Source organism: Nerophis ophidion, linkage group LG07, assembly GCF_033978795.1.
Source record: "Nerophis ophidion isolate RoL-2023_Sa linkage group LG07, RoL_Noph_v1.0, whole genome shotgun sequence".
Classification (NCBI taxonomy): Eukaryota; Metazoa; Chordata; class Actinopteri; order Syngnathiformes; family Syngnathidae; genus Nerophis; species Nerophis ophidion.
The window spans coordinates 46,590,023-46,604,263 of NC_084617.1; the positions used below are offsets into that span (position 1 = coordinate 46,590,023).

Here is a 14,241-nt window from a genome sequence, read left to right on the forward strand (position 1 = left end):
ACAAAATATGTAAGTTACATGTAAATACCTGAATATTGTTTGATGTTTTGTCATTGTGGAACCATTGTCTCGTTGTCCCTCCTACTGCAATAATTACTGTGACTCCTGTCTTTTTATATGCGTTGGACATGCCTTCCAACTTCTCTTTTTGTCTACGATAACGGGAGAGGTAGGCGCCCATGCGACGACAGAAAATGTTTTGTCTTGTTAAGAACTTCAATTCATTTCTTGTTCATTATTATATTTGTGTAGGGGCTCGACGATCACAGAAAGTTTTTGATGACAATTATGTTCTGTATTATCAGGTATGTTTTTATTTTACTGTTGTATGTAACTACTGCCCTTTTTGTCTACGATAACGGGAAAGGGGCTCGACGATGGCAAAACGTTTTTGATGACAATTGTATTCTGTATTATCATTAAAGTGCAGTGGAGAAACCCATGGTGTCGGTCGTGTTCCATAAAAGCCACACAACGCAGAGGAAAAGACCACGGGTTACATCACGAAGGGTGAAAAATACAAGAAAACACACACACACACACACACACACACACACACACACACACACGCACACACACACACACACACACACACGCACACACATACACACACACACACACACACACACACTCACACACACACACACACACACACACACACACACACACACACACACACACACACACACACACACACACACACACACACACACACACACACACACACACACACACACACACACACATATCTGGGTTGCAACATTTTAGCAGAGGTAGAGAAAGCTGACGGATGCTGGCCGCTTATGCTACTGCAGGGGTGTCAAACTCAAATACAGAGTGGGCCAAAATTTCAAACTGAACAAAGCCGCGGGCCAAGGTTGAACAAATTAACCTGTTAATAGGGACCCAAACAAGTTTTGCATTGAACATTGAACAAGCAAGGCTTATATAGAGTAACTTTATAGTGACATCCAAAATTGAGTTTCAAATAATAATAATAATAATTAAAAAATATCAATAGCATATCAAATAAAATTTAAATACAAATTAAATGCCTCTTTTCTATTTGCAGCCTTCTGAGATAAATATCAAAATATATTGTAGCGTCCCGAAAGAGTTAGTGTTGCAAGGGGTTCTGGGTAATTGTTCTGTTATGTTTATGTTATGTTACAGTGCAGATGATCTCCCGAAATGTGTTTGTCATTCCTGTTTGGTGTGAGTTCACAGTTTGGCGCATATTTGTAACAGTGTTAAAGTTGTTTATACGGCCACCCTCAGTGTGACCTGTATGGCTGTTGACCAAGTATGCTTTGCATTCACTTGTGTGTGTAATAGCCGCATATATTATGCGAGTGGGCCTGCACGCTGTTTGTATGGAGGAAATGCGGACGTGACGACAGGTTATAGAGAATGCTAAAGGCGGTGCCTTTAAGGCACGCCCTCAATATTGTTGTCCGGGTGGAAGTCGGCAGAATGCTTGCCCTGGGAGATTTTCGGGAGGGGCACTGAACTTCGGGAGGATTGGCAAGTGTGAGAAATTGCGGTGTTACAGCGGCACCGCTGCTGAGTTGTGTAATAACGGCGGGCCAGCTGTAATGTTAATTTGATATTGCCTCAAGGGCCAAATTAAATTACACGGTGGGCCAAATTTGGCCCGCGGGCCAGAGTTTGACACCCATGTGCTACTGTCATCTGGTAGTGTGAACTGAAACTCCATTAGGAGGTTGCCTACAGCCACAGCTGTTAATTCCCGGAACTAACTTCTTTTTTTTTTTTTTTTTTTAAGATGTCGACTCACGCAGATGCAGCAGCTTTCCAAGGTACTTCTTGTTGTTAGCTGGGCTCAGTGCGGTTATGACGTGTGTGTGTGTGTGTGTGTGTGTGTGTGTGTGTTTCAGGCAGTGAAGTCATTACGCTTTCCACTCACTCAACAGGAGGTGGGGCTTTTTGCTGAGAACTTATTCCTCCCTCTTTTTGCACAAAGCCCAGTGTGCACGGTCTCATCCACGCTGGGACGCGCAGCCTCTTCCCACGTTTGAAAGCCGAGCCCAATTGCATGCAACCTGCGTGTAGACTTTGGTGGACGTGTTACTTTTTTCTTGTTGTTGTTGTTGTGGCCTCCCTGTTTTGCTGAGGGCGAGGACGTTGCTCCGCTGTGGCTGCCTGCTTCCAGCAAATAGTCGGACCCCCAGTGTCACAAGTAAGGGGACCCAAAGAGACGAGCCTGCAGGAGTGGTCTTGGAGACTCGGGGCGCCATCATGAGCATGCAAACTGTCAACCTGGACACCTACAGCCTCTCTCTGCTCACGGCCAAGGAGGACATCCTTAACCAGCGCTCCTCCACCAACTGGTGAGTTGCAGAAAAGTGCACGAACTTGACGTCCACATAGTTGCGCAATTGGCCAGTAATCCGTTGCGCAAAAGTGTTGGTCTGCAAACATAACGTGGACTATATTTAAGAGTTGTCACTTATTGATGCATGCAACTTTGAAGTGCATTAAGCAGCCCTGCCTGCCTGTATGAGAGGAGGGAATGGTGGTCGCTCATTACGCACGCAGAGCGCAGCCACTGCATGACTCGATCGCCTCCCTCCCTTGGCCGCCTCTCCCTCAAGGTAACCTGAGGCTGGATCTTTTGCTGCCATCCTCAGGTTTCTGGTCCTTTTTTGGTCATGTTTTATTAAAGCCTCCAGAAAATGATCCCACGTTAGTTTGTATAGAAAATAATACATTGCAGTCTCAATGTATTTTGATTAATAGTGCACAAGTGTCAAACTCAAGGCCAGATCTGGCCCGGAAACACCTGGAAATTACAGTGGGGCAAAAAAGTATTTAGTCAGCCAAGTTTTCCCACTTAAAATGATGACAGAGGTCTGTAATTTTCATCATAGGTACACTTCAACTGTGAGAGACAGAATGTGAGAAAAAAATCCAGGAATTCACATTGTTGGAATTTTAAATAATGTATTTGTAAATTATGGTGGAAAATAAGTATTTGGTCAACCATTCAAAGTTCTCACTGACGGAAGGAGGTTTTGGCTCAAAATCTCACGATACATGGCCCCATTCATTCTTTCCTTAACAATCGTCCTGTCCCCTTAGCAGAAAAACAGCCTCAAAGCATAATGTTTCCATCCCCATGCTTCACAGTAGGTTTGGTGTTCTTGGGATGCAACTCAGTATTCTTCTTCCTCTAAACACGACAAGTTGAGTTTATACCAAAAAGTTCTATTTTGGTTTCATCTGACCTCATGACAGTCTCCCAATCCTCTGCTGTATCATCCATGTATCCATTTTGGTATAAACTCAACTCGTCGTGTTTGGCGGAAGAAGAATACTGAGTCACATCCCAAGAACACCACACCTACTGTGAAGCATGGGGGTGGAAACATCATGCTTTGGGGCTGTTTTTCTGTTAAGGGGACAGGACGATTGATCCGTGTTAAGGAAAGAATGAATGGGGCCATGTATCGTGAGATTTTGAGCCAAAACCTCCTTCCATCAGTGAGAGCTTTGAATGGTTGACCAAATACTTATTTTCCACCATAATTTACAAAATAATCTTTAAAATTCATACAATTTGAAATCCTGGATTTTTTTCACATTCTGTCTCTCACAGTTGAAGTGTACCTATTATGAAAATTACAGACCTCTGTCATCATTTTAAGTGGGAGAACTTGCACAATCGGTGGCTGACTAAATACTTTTTTTGCCCCACTGTATGTATGTCAATAAAGTACTTAATATTTTCTCACTAAATGTAAAAATACAGTACAGGCCAAAGGTTTGGACACACCTTCTCCTCATTCAATGCGTTTTCTTTATTTTCATGACTATCTACATTGTAGATTTTCATTGAAGGCATCAAAACTATGAATGAACACATGTGGAGTTATGTTGAGTTGAGTTGAGTTTGAGTTTATGTGGAACATGCAAGCATACAACATGACACAACACAATTTCCAGTTTCTGTATTAAACATGTTCGAAAAGGAGTAGGAAGAAGCAGAACTTGTTTTCCTTTACAAAGCAGTTGCCAAACCTTTTGTTAACTTCCTGTTGTCAATTTATTCACAATATACTCCATAAGTAATAACAATGAAAATAAATAAATAATAATTAGTGAAGTAAGTTATAAGTTATGGTACCAAATTATTCTCTGCATTTGACCCATCACCCTTATACACCCCCTGGGAGGTGAGGGGAGCAGTGAGCAGCAGCGGTGGCTGCGCCCGGAAATCATTTTTGGTGATTTAACCCCCAATTCCAACCCTTGATGCTGAGTGCCAAGCAGGGAGGTAATGGTTCCCATTTTTATAGTCTTTGGTGTAACTCGGCCGGGGTTTGTATTTCATATGGTGAGATAAATAAGATTATCTAGAAAATGAATGGATGGATGAAATAAATTCAGAATGTTTATCTTCTTCTTTTTACTTTGTAAAATCTTTAAATTTGAAGAGTTTCTTGAAGTGGATGATATTAGTACATTGTGTGATTGCTTCGCTTAATCCATTCCATAATTTAATTCCACATACTGATATCTGAAGCTGTATGTGCGTACAAATGCTTTAAATTACATTTTTCTCTAAGGTTATATCGCTCCTCCTTTGTTGGGAATAATTGTTGTACATTTTTGGGTAGCAGATTATATTTTGCTTTTTACATCATTTTAGCTGGGTTGTGGAATTTCAGTATTTTCGATTCAACAAATAAAGGGTTTGTATGTTCTCTATATCCAACATTATGTATTATTCTAATTGGTCTCTTTTGTAACACAGTTAGTGAATGAAGTGCACTTTTGTAGTAAATTCCCCATATTTCCGCAAAATAACTCAGATATGGTAACACTAGTGAGCAGTAAAGAATATGAAGTGATTTTTGGTCTAGAACATGTTTAGCTTTATTCATTATTGGCGTGTTTCTTGCTACTTTATGTTTTATATTTTTTATATGAGATTTCCAGATCAAATTATCATCAATCATTATACCTAGAAATTTGGTTTCATTTACTCTTTCAATATCTATTCCATCTATTTGTATTTGCGTTTGATTTTCTCTTCTACTGTTACCAAATAGCATTACTTACTGAGATTCAAAGATAGTCTGTTTTTGTCAAACCAACTTTTAAATTTTGCTAATTTCCATCCATATTATCTTCTGTGTGTTCTCTCCTGAACAAAACGCTCTTGTATCATCCGCAAATAATACTAACTTTAAATCTTTTATAACTTTACAAATGTCATTTATATAGAGATTGAACAATTTTGGTCCTAGTATTGATCCCTGAGGTCTGACACAGGATATATTTAGGGTTGTAGACGTGAGAGAAGTTAAGTCCCTACCTTTAGTCAAAAGTGATTTATGACCCCCCATAAAACAATGATTTATGACCCCTCAAGGTCAAAGGTCAATGATTTATGAGGGGTCAAGTTCAAAGGTTAATGATTTATGAGGGGTCAAAGTCAAAGGTCAAAGTCAAAGGTCAGGTTCAAATGTCAAGGTCAAGTGGGTGTGGCTTACCCGGAAGAGGGTGGAGTTAAGACCTGCGGTGGGAGTGGTTAAACCAGGAAGAGGGTGGAGTTTTAAACAGAAAGAGGGCAGAGTTAAGACCTGCGGTGGGAGTGGTTAAACCAGGAAGAGGGTGGAGTTAAGACCTGACAGGGAACAGAGGAGGGTTCAGTTTTTTTAAGAAAGCAATGTCATCTGAGCAGCATGTGACCATATATTTGATAGTTTAAATGTTTACGATCGTTTGAAACAACTTCCAGATTTCGATGTATTGATGGCTGGGAATGTTACGTGTGGAGATGTGGACACACACACACACACACACACACACACACACACACACACACACACACACACACACACACACACACACACACGCAGAGGAGGGGTACAAAAGGGCGGTGTAAGGCTTAGTCATTATTTGGAGCTTTATACGTTAGCGTAAAGACTTTGTTCGATTCGGTCATGATTAGTGAAACGCCTGTTTCGATTTATAAAAATAATAAAACTTACATTGACGCTCCGCAAAAAAGTCGAGTGTTTCTAAATCGTATTCAGATGCCGCCGACCGAGTCTTTGCGTGAGAAATGGGACTTGGCAGCGTACGGGATGGAGGGATCTTTTGGATTTGTATTCAGATACGAAATGGGTGATATCTGCTTATTTCAGCTAAAAGAAAGAAGAGACGGAAGCCCTTTCTCGATATTTTCATCGTTATCTACCGTGGATTGGGAAGTTTTTGGTGGACACGCACACACACGCACACACACACACACACGCACACACGCACACACACACACACGCACACACACACACACGCACACACACACACACACACAGGAGGGGTACAAAGGAGGGTTCAGTTTTTATGGGAGCTTGAGAATGTCGTATGAATAGCAACTGGCCACCCATTTGACAGTTTAAATGTTTACGATCGTCTGAAACAACTTCCATACCTCACGAAAACATATTTAAACAGATGGAAAAAACTATCGCAGAACACAGTGTCACGTAGTAACTGGTCTTTACGGTCGTTTGAATCAACAGGTCAGTTTGGGGTACAAAGCAGGGTTCAGTTTTTACTGACTTCCCATCTGACCGTTTAAATGTTTATGATCGTCTGAAACAACAGGACACGCACGCACGCACGCACGCACGCACGCACGCACACACACACACATACACACACACACGCACACACACACACACACACACACACACCATTACCTCCGTTTTTACCATGTTATTAGACATTGGTTTAACTCCATTTAAGCATTTAAACGTTAAAAGCATTGCACTTGTACGACGTTGTAATACTTTTTTTTTTACCAGCCGATGACGACGAAGTGAAAGACGATGAACTTTGCTTAAACGGTCTTACAAAGTTGGAAGATGATTATCGAGGTGTGTTTAAACCTTCGAATTATTTAATATTGTGTGTATTCATTATTTTGTTTTATAGAGGATTTGCCGTAAGATCCTAACGCGATCGTTTTAACACAATCGCAGTCTGGTGAGTCAAATGATTCTCATTTTACAAGAAAAAAAACATGCGGTATACGATACATATATACATATATTTACTTACATCTCTTGCTCACTGGTCTCCCTTAAAGCTGGCGGGTCCGTCAACGGCCGTTCCAGGCAGAGGAGAAGGCTTGATTGCGCCAAAGACTCCAGACATCGAATCCTTGCTCCGAGGGGAAATCATCGAAAACGACGGTGAATGTCCGACAGGCACCCGCTGTAAGTTTTTCTCGTTTTCTGTAAGCTTTTTAAGATTCTCAGGAGCTTTAAAGAGCTCCTCTCATTCCAATGTCTTTCGCTCAAATGAATTTCGCGCCTAAGGGGAATGGGCGGGGACTGATTCCGGAGGTGGGCGGTTGTTTCCGCCAAGCAACCTTCTGGTTGAAATGGAGTGTGGATCAAGATGGATCCCTACTCTATATTCTTTTATTTAACCCAATGTTTTTTAAATACGTGTATAATGCTTTATATCCTATGTGTTGTGAATTCCATCCTACAATATCTTCCAAGGAACCCAAAGAAATGTTACCACACCTCCCGCTTTATTTATTCTATAGATTACCTGAACTATTTCATAAACTAAATCTTGTCTTGTTTCTGATGCTATGTTTTTTTATGCTCATCAATGCACTGTTGGACTGCGAGCACACAACTACTTTCCTTGCTTTGTTTTCCTCTATCCAGTTAACTGCCATATAAATTGCTACCAATTCCCCCGTAAAAACAGATAGTTTATCACTGATTATTTTATTTAATACTATGTTTCCTTGTGGGATAACTGCTACAGCTCTTACCTTTTTTTTTTTTTTTATATATAGTTTTTGATGCATCCGTATATATCATATCTCAATCCATTTTTCTATCCGGTAACTATTTAAATTTCTATTCTTTAGTAATTGCATGTTTTCTTTTGGGTTATCAAACATCCACGGTGGTATTGCAGGCATTGGTACCGTAGGACTAACTTTAATATTGTCAATTTTAACTTTATTACATATGTCTCCTATAATCCACCCAAAACTATTCTTTTTTGTTTTCTCTTTTTCTTGGCAGATTGGTAACACTGGACAAGTCGGATATCCTTGCTTGGATCCTTTTAAAGTTGCCCGATAAACTGCTGAGAGTTGATCTCTCCTCTTGTCCAAAGGTTTTTCGTTCATTTTTACTTGTAATACTGCCACTAGGGTTGATGTAGTAGCTCCACAACATAACCTTAAAGCCTGTGACTGGATCCGGTCTATTTTCCCAAGTCATGTTTTTGAAGCAGATTGGTAAATAATGCATCCGTAATCAATAACAGATGGAATTAAAGTTATAAATATATACATGTATTGTTTTCAACGTTAACCTATCAGCCCCCCAATCATTACCCCTCAAAGACCTCATTATATTTAACACCTTTTTACTTTTTCCCCTATTTTTTTATTTTCCGGAAGGAACACTCCTGAAGGAATAAATAAAGTACTATCTAATCTAATCTAATCAAATCTATTTTGCTGATGTGGGTTGACTAGTTCATATTTTTATCAAACCATATTCCTAAACATTTAAATACTTGTACCTCTTCTATATTTTCACCTTAGAGTTTTTATTTGGAGCTTGTTTGGTACTTTTGTCTTTGTAAAATGTATGACTTTTGTCTTTCCAACAGAGAATCTTAAACCTCAAGCCGTTCCCCAGTCTTGAACATTATTTACCACTTTGTTAGTTTTTTGATTATTTCTTTTGACTCTAAATAATATACTAGTCTTTCATTAATCTTTTTTTTTTTCCATTACTTTTCCCCAAATTTATAATTTCCTGCCTCTTCCGGGTCTTACCCTGACTTGCATATTGGAATTGTTACCGCTAATTTTCCCCTCTGCCGGTCATTCTCCTTCTTCATATATCCTGTCATATCATTTCAAGACCACTTCTTTGACGATGCCACCTAAGTTTTTGATCATTTGATAACCCGCTAGGTCTTTCCCCGGTGACGTATTTTTAACCTTTTTCAAAATTCGAACCATTTCATTCAAAGAAAATGTCATATCCATAGTGTTGGTAAAGCTATTAACGTTGTCTTCCATCATTTCCCCAATATTTAAACTCATTGTTTTTTCTCTCTTTTGTTTTTCCACATTTCTCAAATTATCATTACTGTGCACTTTAACAAATGTTTTTGCTAAAGGTTCTGCTGTTTCTTTACCCGTGACTACATCTTCTTTGATAAATGTGGCACATCATCCTCTTTACCCTTCATTCCTATCTTTACGAATCGTTATATATCCTTTTATTATAAAGTTTAATTTTGGCTTCAGCCCTGTTTCTTGAATACAAATTATACGTGGTTTAGTTTTCATATTTTTAATATATCCCTTTAATTCATGTTCGGTTGCTATCAAACTTCTAGCATTCCACCGGACCATTAACAGGGTGTTGGAATGTGGTAACATGACTCCGTCACGTCTACTCTCCGTAGTACAGCTTGCACCCGGTACCAAGATAGTTCTTTCAACAACTTTGATGCTGCTTTGACAATTATTTTGATCTTCTCAGTCTTATTTTTACTTTCATTTTGTATCAAAGCTGAGTTGTGCTCTCTGGTTTATTTTGCAAATGAACCGACAGAACATGATCATGTACAAGACTCGCCTACCCACAATGCACTGCAGCCCAACGCTCCTGGTCGGATGTTTTTTTCGGGGTTCATGGAGAGATGCGGTAAAGAGTGGTAGCCAAGACACATGGTCACACACGGTCACACACGGTCACACACGGTCACACACGGTCACACTCGGCAATTATTTTGACCTGGGGAGCAGATATAGAGGAAAAAATGTGTCTGGGGGGCCGGGATATCTGATTTTCAGGTACAAAAAACTTCACAATGACCCAAAATAAACACAACAGTTAAACCTCACACTAAAAACAAGACATTGACTTGTACGTTCAAAAGACAGAATAGAACAAGTCAAGACATGCAATGCCATCTACAAAATGTTATGTAAATGTTAGTCATTACACACGCGGCTATGGTTTTGATGTATTTGTTACAGACATGTTTACGTCAAGTAACATCACATGGTTCCATTTGCACCTTTCAACAAATCTGAAAAGGAATATTAAGAAGTAAAACTTATATTTAATCCTACCTCTTCTCCGAGCACACGGTGACTGTACATACGGGTCGAAAAATGTTGACCTAATTCAGCATTTCTCAAAGTGTGGGGAATAGAGACATGACAGGTGGGGCGCGAGGAAAGGGAGGAAATTTTTATTTTTGATTTTTTTTTACTATGCTTTCATTTTCTATACACACTGTAAATCACTTTGTGATTCTGTCTGTGAAATCCGCCGTATAAATAAATGTAAATTACTTATTTTTCCTGTAGGCTTTAAATTTCTCGGCAGGAGCGAAAGTTTGACAGACATAGCAACAGTAACTTTTGCAGGCAGGGCTAAGAGGAACAAACTTTCGCGCGGATGGGTAGCAGGCTAATGTGCGGACCACAATTACACAAAATGGATACATTTGCAACTCGCACCTCAAAGGTCTGCGGAGAAACAAAAATATGACGGGTCTAATCAACCAAAAAGTCAACCTAAAAGAAAATATGGCGAAGGGTATCTTGCTCTTGGATTCACGGCAGCGGAGGTGGGGGCAGAGGAGAGACCCCTGTGTGTTCTTTGTCTAAAACGGCTAGCAGCAGACAGCCTGAGACCCAACAAAGCAAAGAGACAACTCGAGACCACACATGATGTCCAATAAATTGTTTTGTTGGGGCGATGGGGGTAGGTGGGCCTTGAGTCTAAAGTGGTGATGACAGAAAAAAAAAAAGTTTGAGAAGCCCTGACCTAATTGTACGGATCTCACTTTAAACGGCAAACCGATCATTTAAATGTTTTCACTTTGAATATGAAACGAGGAGTAAAATGTACAATGTACAATATTATCAATTATTTCACAAGGACATGTTTTAAGGATATTGTACAGTATCATTAAATCTAAAATGAATGTGATCACTTTCAGGATCATTTTATTTTTAGCCAGTAAACAACTGTTATGTACTTTTGAATCGGGTTTTCAAAAAAAAAGAAAAAGGGAGGGACAATCAAGGATCAACAATGGCACGACTTTCACTAGCTTGCGTGAGGTCAAAAGACAAGAGATTTTAGACCAATGCTGCTTTGGATCTGTTCCTGCTAAACTAGTAAGCGACTTTCAATGCTCAAATCAGAATAATAATACTAATTTTAGCTACTGGAAATTTGTGTGGTAGCAATAAATACCCACCAGCGCGATACTTTGCAGTTCCACACTGACCAACCACGCAACAAACTCAAAAGAACTGTACAAGGAAAAAACAATGCAGTGACTTCAAACTGCAAATATAAGGTTTGAGTAAAATATGTAGGTTGGTGTGAATGTTGTCCGTCTATCTATGTTGACCCTGCAATGAGGGGGCGACTTGTCCAGGGTGTACACCTCCTTCCACCCGATTGTAGCTGAGATAGGCGCCAGCGACCCCCACGTCCCCAAAAGGGAATAAGTGGTAGAAAACGAATGTAGGTTCCTACTGTGGAAAGTAATACAGAATCATTGTGGCATTATCGTGTCAGTTGGACGCTATATGCGCTAGTCCTCATGGTAAATGTGGTTTTCCTTTTGGGAAAACGCCATCGCTTTGGTTCACTGGTGCGGCCAATATAAACCAAAACTGAAAATTCTTAAGTGGGGCTTTAAGTAGAGTTTATAAATCTTGTATCTGTGCCACATATAGCCTTATTTCAGTGTCAACAGTCTCCAGCTTACTTGCTACACATGTTTTGGCTCTGCCCATCCCTGTGCAGTTATTGGACCGACATTTTTAATACTTTGTCTGTTGTTGTAATTACCTACTAGGCCTTCTTTGCCTTTATTTGATGTTGTATCTTTATGTTAGCAATTGGGACTTTTTGAATGAAATTGTCTGTGGCTCCATGTTAACGAAGTTGCCTGTACTATTTGACTGATGCATTTTATTGATTGATTTATTATTTTTCTTTCTTTTTCGTTTTGTCTCCTCAGAAAAAAAATTTGGTAACTTTGTTTGTTTTATAACTTGTGCCAGGATAGCAGTAATTGCACAAAGGCATTCTTCTTCTTTTAGTTTTCTGACAGCACGTAGGCGTTCGCATCAACTTTCGTCTTTTTAACAAATGGGTAAAGGGGGAATGATGTATGCCGTAAAACTAGTTGGCACATTTAATATTTAATAATAATGAATATTGTAAAATTCTATAATTTTTGTTATTTAAAGGGGAAAACCCGATTCAAAAGTACATAACAGTTGTTTACTGGCTAAAAATAAAATGATCCTGAAAGTGATCACATTCATTTTAGATTTAATGATACTGTACAATATCCTTAAAACATGTCCTTGTGAAATAATTGATAATATTGTACATTGTACAATTTACTCCTCGTTTCATATTCAAAGTGAAAACATTTAAATGATCGGTTTGCCGTTTAAAGTGAGATCCGTACAATTAGGTCAGGGCTTCTCAAACTTTTTTTTTTTCTGTCATCACCACTTTAGACTCAAGGCCCACCTACCCCCATCGCCCCAACAAAACAATTTATTGGACATCATGTGTGGTCTCGAGTTGTCTCTTTGCTTTGTTGGGTCTCAGGCTGTCTGCTGCTAGCCGTTTTAGACAAAGAACACACAGGGGTCTCTCCTCTGCCCCCACCTCCGCTGCCGTGAATCCAAGAGCAAGATACCCTTCGCCATATTTTCTTTTAGGTTGACTTTTTGGTTGATTAGACCCGTCATATTTTTGTTTCTCCGCAGACCTTTGAGGTGCGAGTTGCAAATGTATCCATTTTGTGTAATTGTGGTCCGCACATTAGCCTGCTACCCATCCGCGCGAAAGTTTGTTCCTCTTAGCCCTGCCTGCAAAAGTTACTGTTGCTATGTCTGTCAAACTTTCGCTCCTGCCGAGAAATTTAAAGCCTACAGGAAAAATAAGTAATTTACATTTATTTATACGGCGGATTTCACAGACAGAATCACAAAGTGATTTACAGTGTGTATAGAAAATGAAAGCATAGTAAAAAAAAATCAAAAATAAAAATTTCCTCCCTTTCCTCGCGCCCCACCTGTCATGTCTCTATTCCCCACACTTTGAGAAATGCTGAATTAGGTCAACATTTTTCGACCCGTATGTACAGTCACCGTGTGCTCGGAGAAGAGGTAGGATTAAATATAAGTTTTACTTCTTAATATTCCTTTTCAGATTTGTTGAAAGGTGCAAATGGAACCATGTGATGTTACTTGACGTAAACATGTCTGTAACAAATACATCAAAACCATAGCCGCGTGTGTAATGACTAACATTTACATAACATTTTGTAGATGGCATTGCATGTCTTGACTTGTTCTATTCTGTCTTTTGAACGTACAAGTCAATGTCTTGTTTTTAGTGTGAGGTTTAACTGTTGTGTTTATTTTGGGTCATTGTGAAGTTTTTTGTACCTGAAAATCAGATATCCCGGCCCCCCAGACACATTTTTTCCTCTATATCTGCTCCACAGGTCAAAATAATTGCCGAGTGTGACCGTGTGTGACCGTGTGTGACCGTGTGTGACCGTGTGTGACCATGTGTCTTGGCTACCACTCTTTACCGCATCTCTCCATGAACCCCGAAAAAAACATCCGACCAGGAGCGTTGGGCTGCAGTGCATTGTGGGTAGGCGAGTCTTGTACATGATCATGTTCTGTCGGTTCATTTGCAAAATAAACCAGAGAGCACAACTCAGCTTTGATACAAAATGAAAGTAAAAATAAGACTGAGAAGATCAAAATAATTGTCAAAGCAGCATCAAAGTTGTTGAAAGAACTATCTTGGTACCGGGTGCAAGCTGTACTACGGAGAGTAGACGTGACGGAGTCATGTTACCACATTCCAACACCCTGTTAATGGTCCGGTGGAATGCTAGAAGTTTGATAGCAACCGAACATGAATTAAAGGGATATATTAAAAATATGAAAACTAAACCACGTATAATTTGTATTCAAGAAACAGGGCTGAAGCCAAAATTAAACTTTATAATAAAAGGATATATAACGATTCGTAAAGATAGGAATGAAGGGTAAAGAGGATGATGTGCCACATTTATCAAAGAAGATGTAGTCACGGGTAAAGAAACAGCAGAACCTTTAGCAAAAACATTTGTTAAAGT

At 39.5% G+C, this 14,241-nt stretch overlaps 2 protein-coding genes across 6 annotated transcripts in view; one reads left to right on the forward strand and one right to left on the reverse strand.

Moving 5' to 3' along the window:
• LOC133556393 (uncharacterized) overlaps nt 1-14,241 on the reverse strand; it is a 33,316-nt gene that overhangs the window by 7,658 nt on the left and 11,417 nt on the right. Inside the window, exon 1 of one of the 5 annotated variants that reach the window (XM_061906279.1) lies at nt 1,928-2,536. The exons of 1 other annotated variant lie outside the window; for it this stretch is intronic. The gene's annotated coding sequence lies outside the window, so the exon portion shown is untranslated. Of the gene's footprint in view, nt 1-28; nt 120-1,927; nt 2,537-14,241 lie in introns of those variants that run through there. 3 more of the 5 variants (XM_061906277.1, XM_061906276.1, XM_061906280.1) reach the window with 3 other exon arrangements.
• si:dkey-40c11.2 (drebrin-like protein) overlaps nt 1,924-14,241 on the forward strand; it is a 140,799-nt gene continuing 128,481 nt past the window's right edge. Inside the window, exon 1 of the mRNA XM_061906275.1 lies at nt 1,924-2,351. Within this exon, the coding sequence (XP_061762259.1) occupies nt 2,260-2,351 (92 nt within the window). The 5' untranslated portion in view covers nt 1,924-2,259. The remainder of the gene's footprint in view (nt 2,352-14,241) is intronic.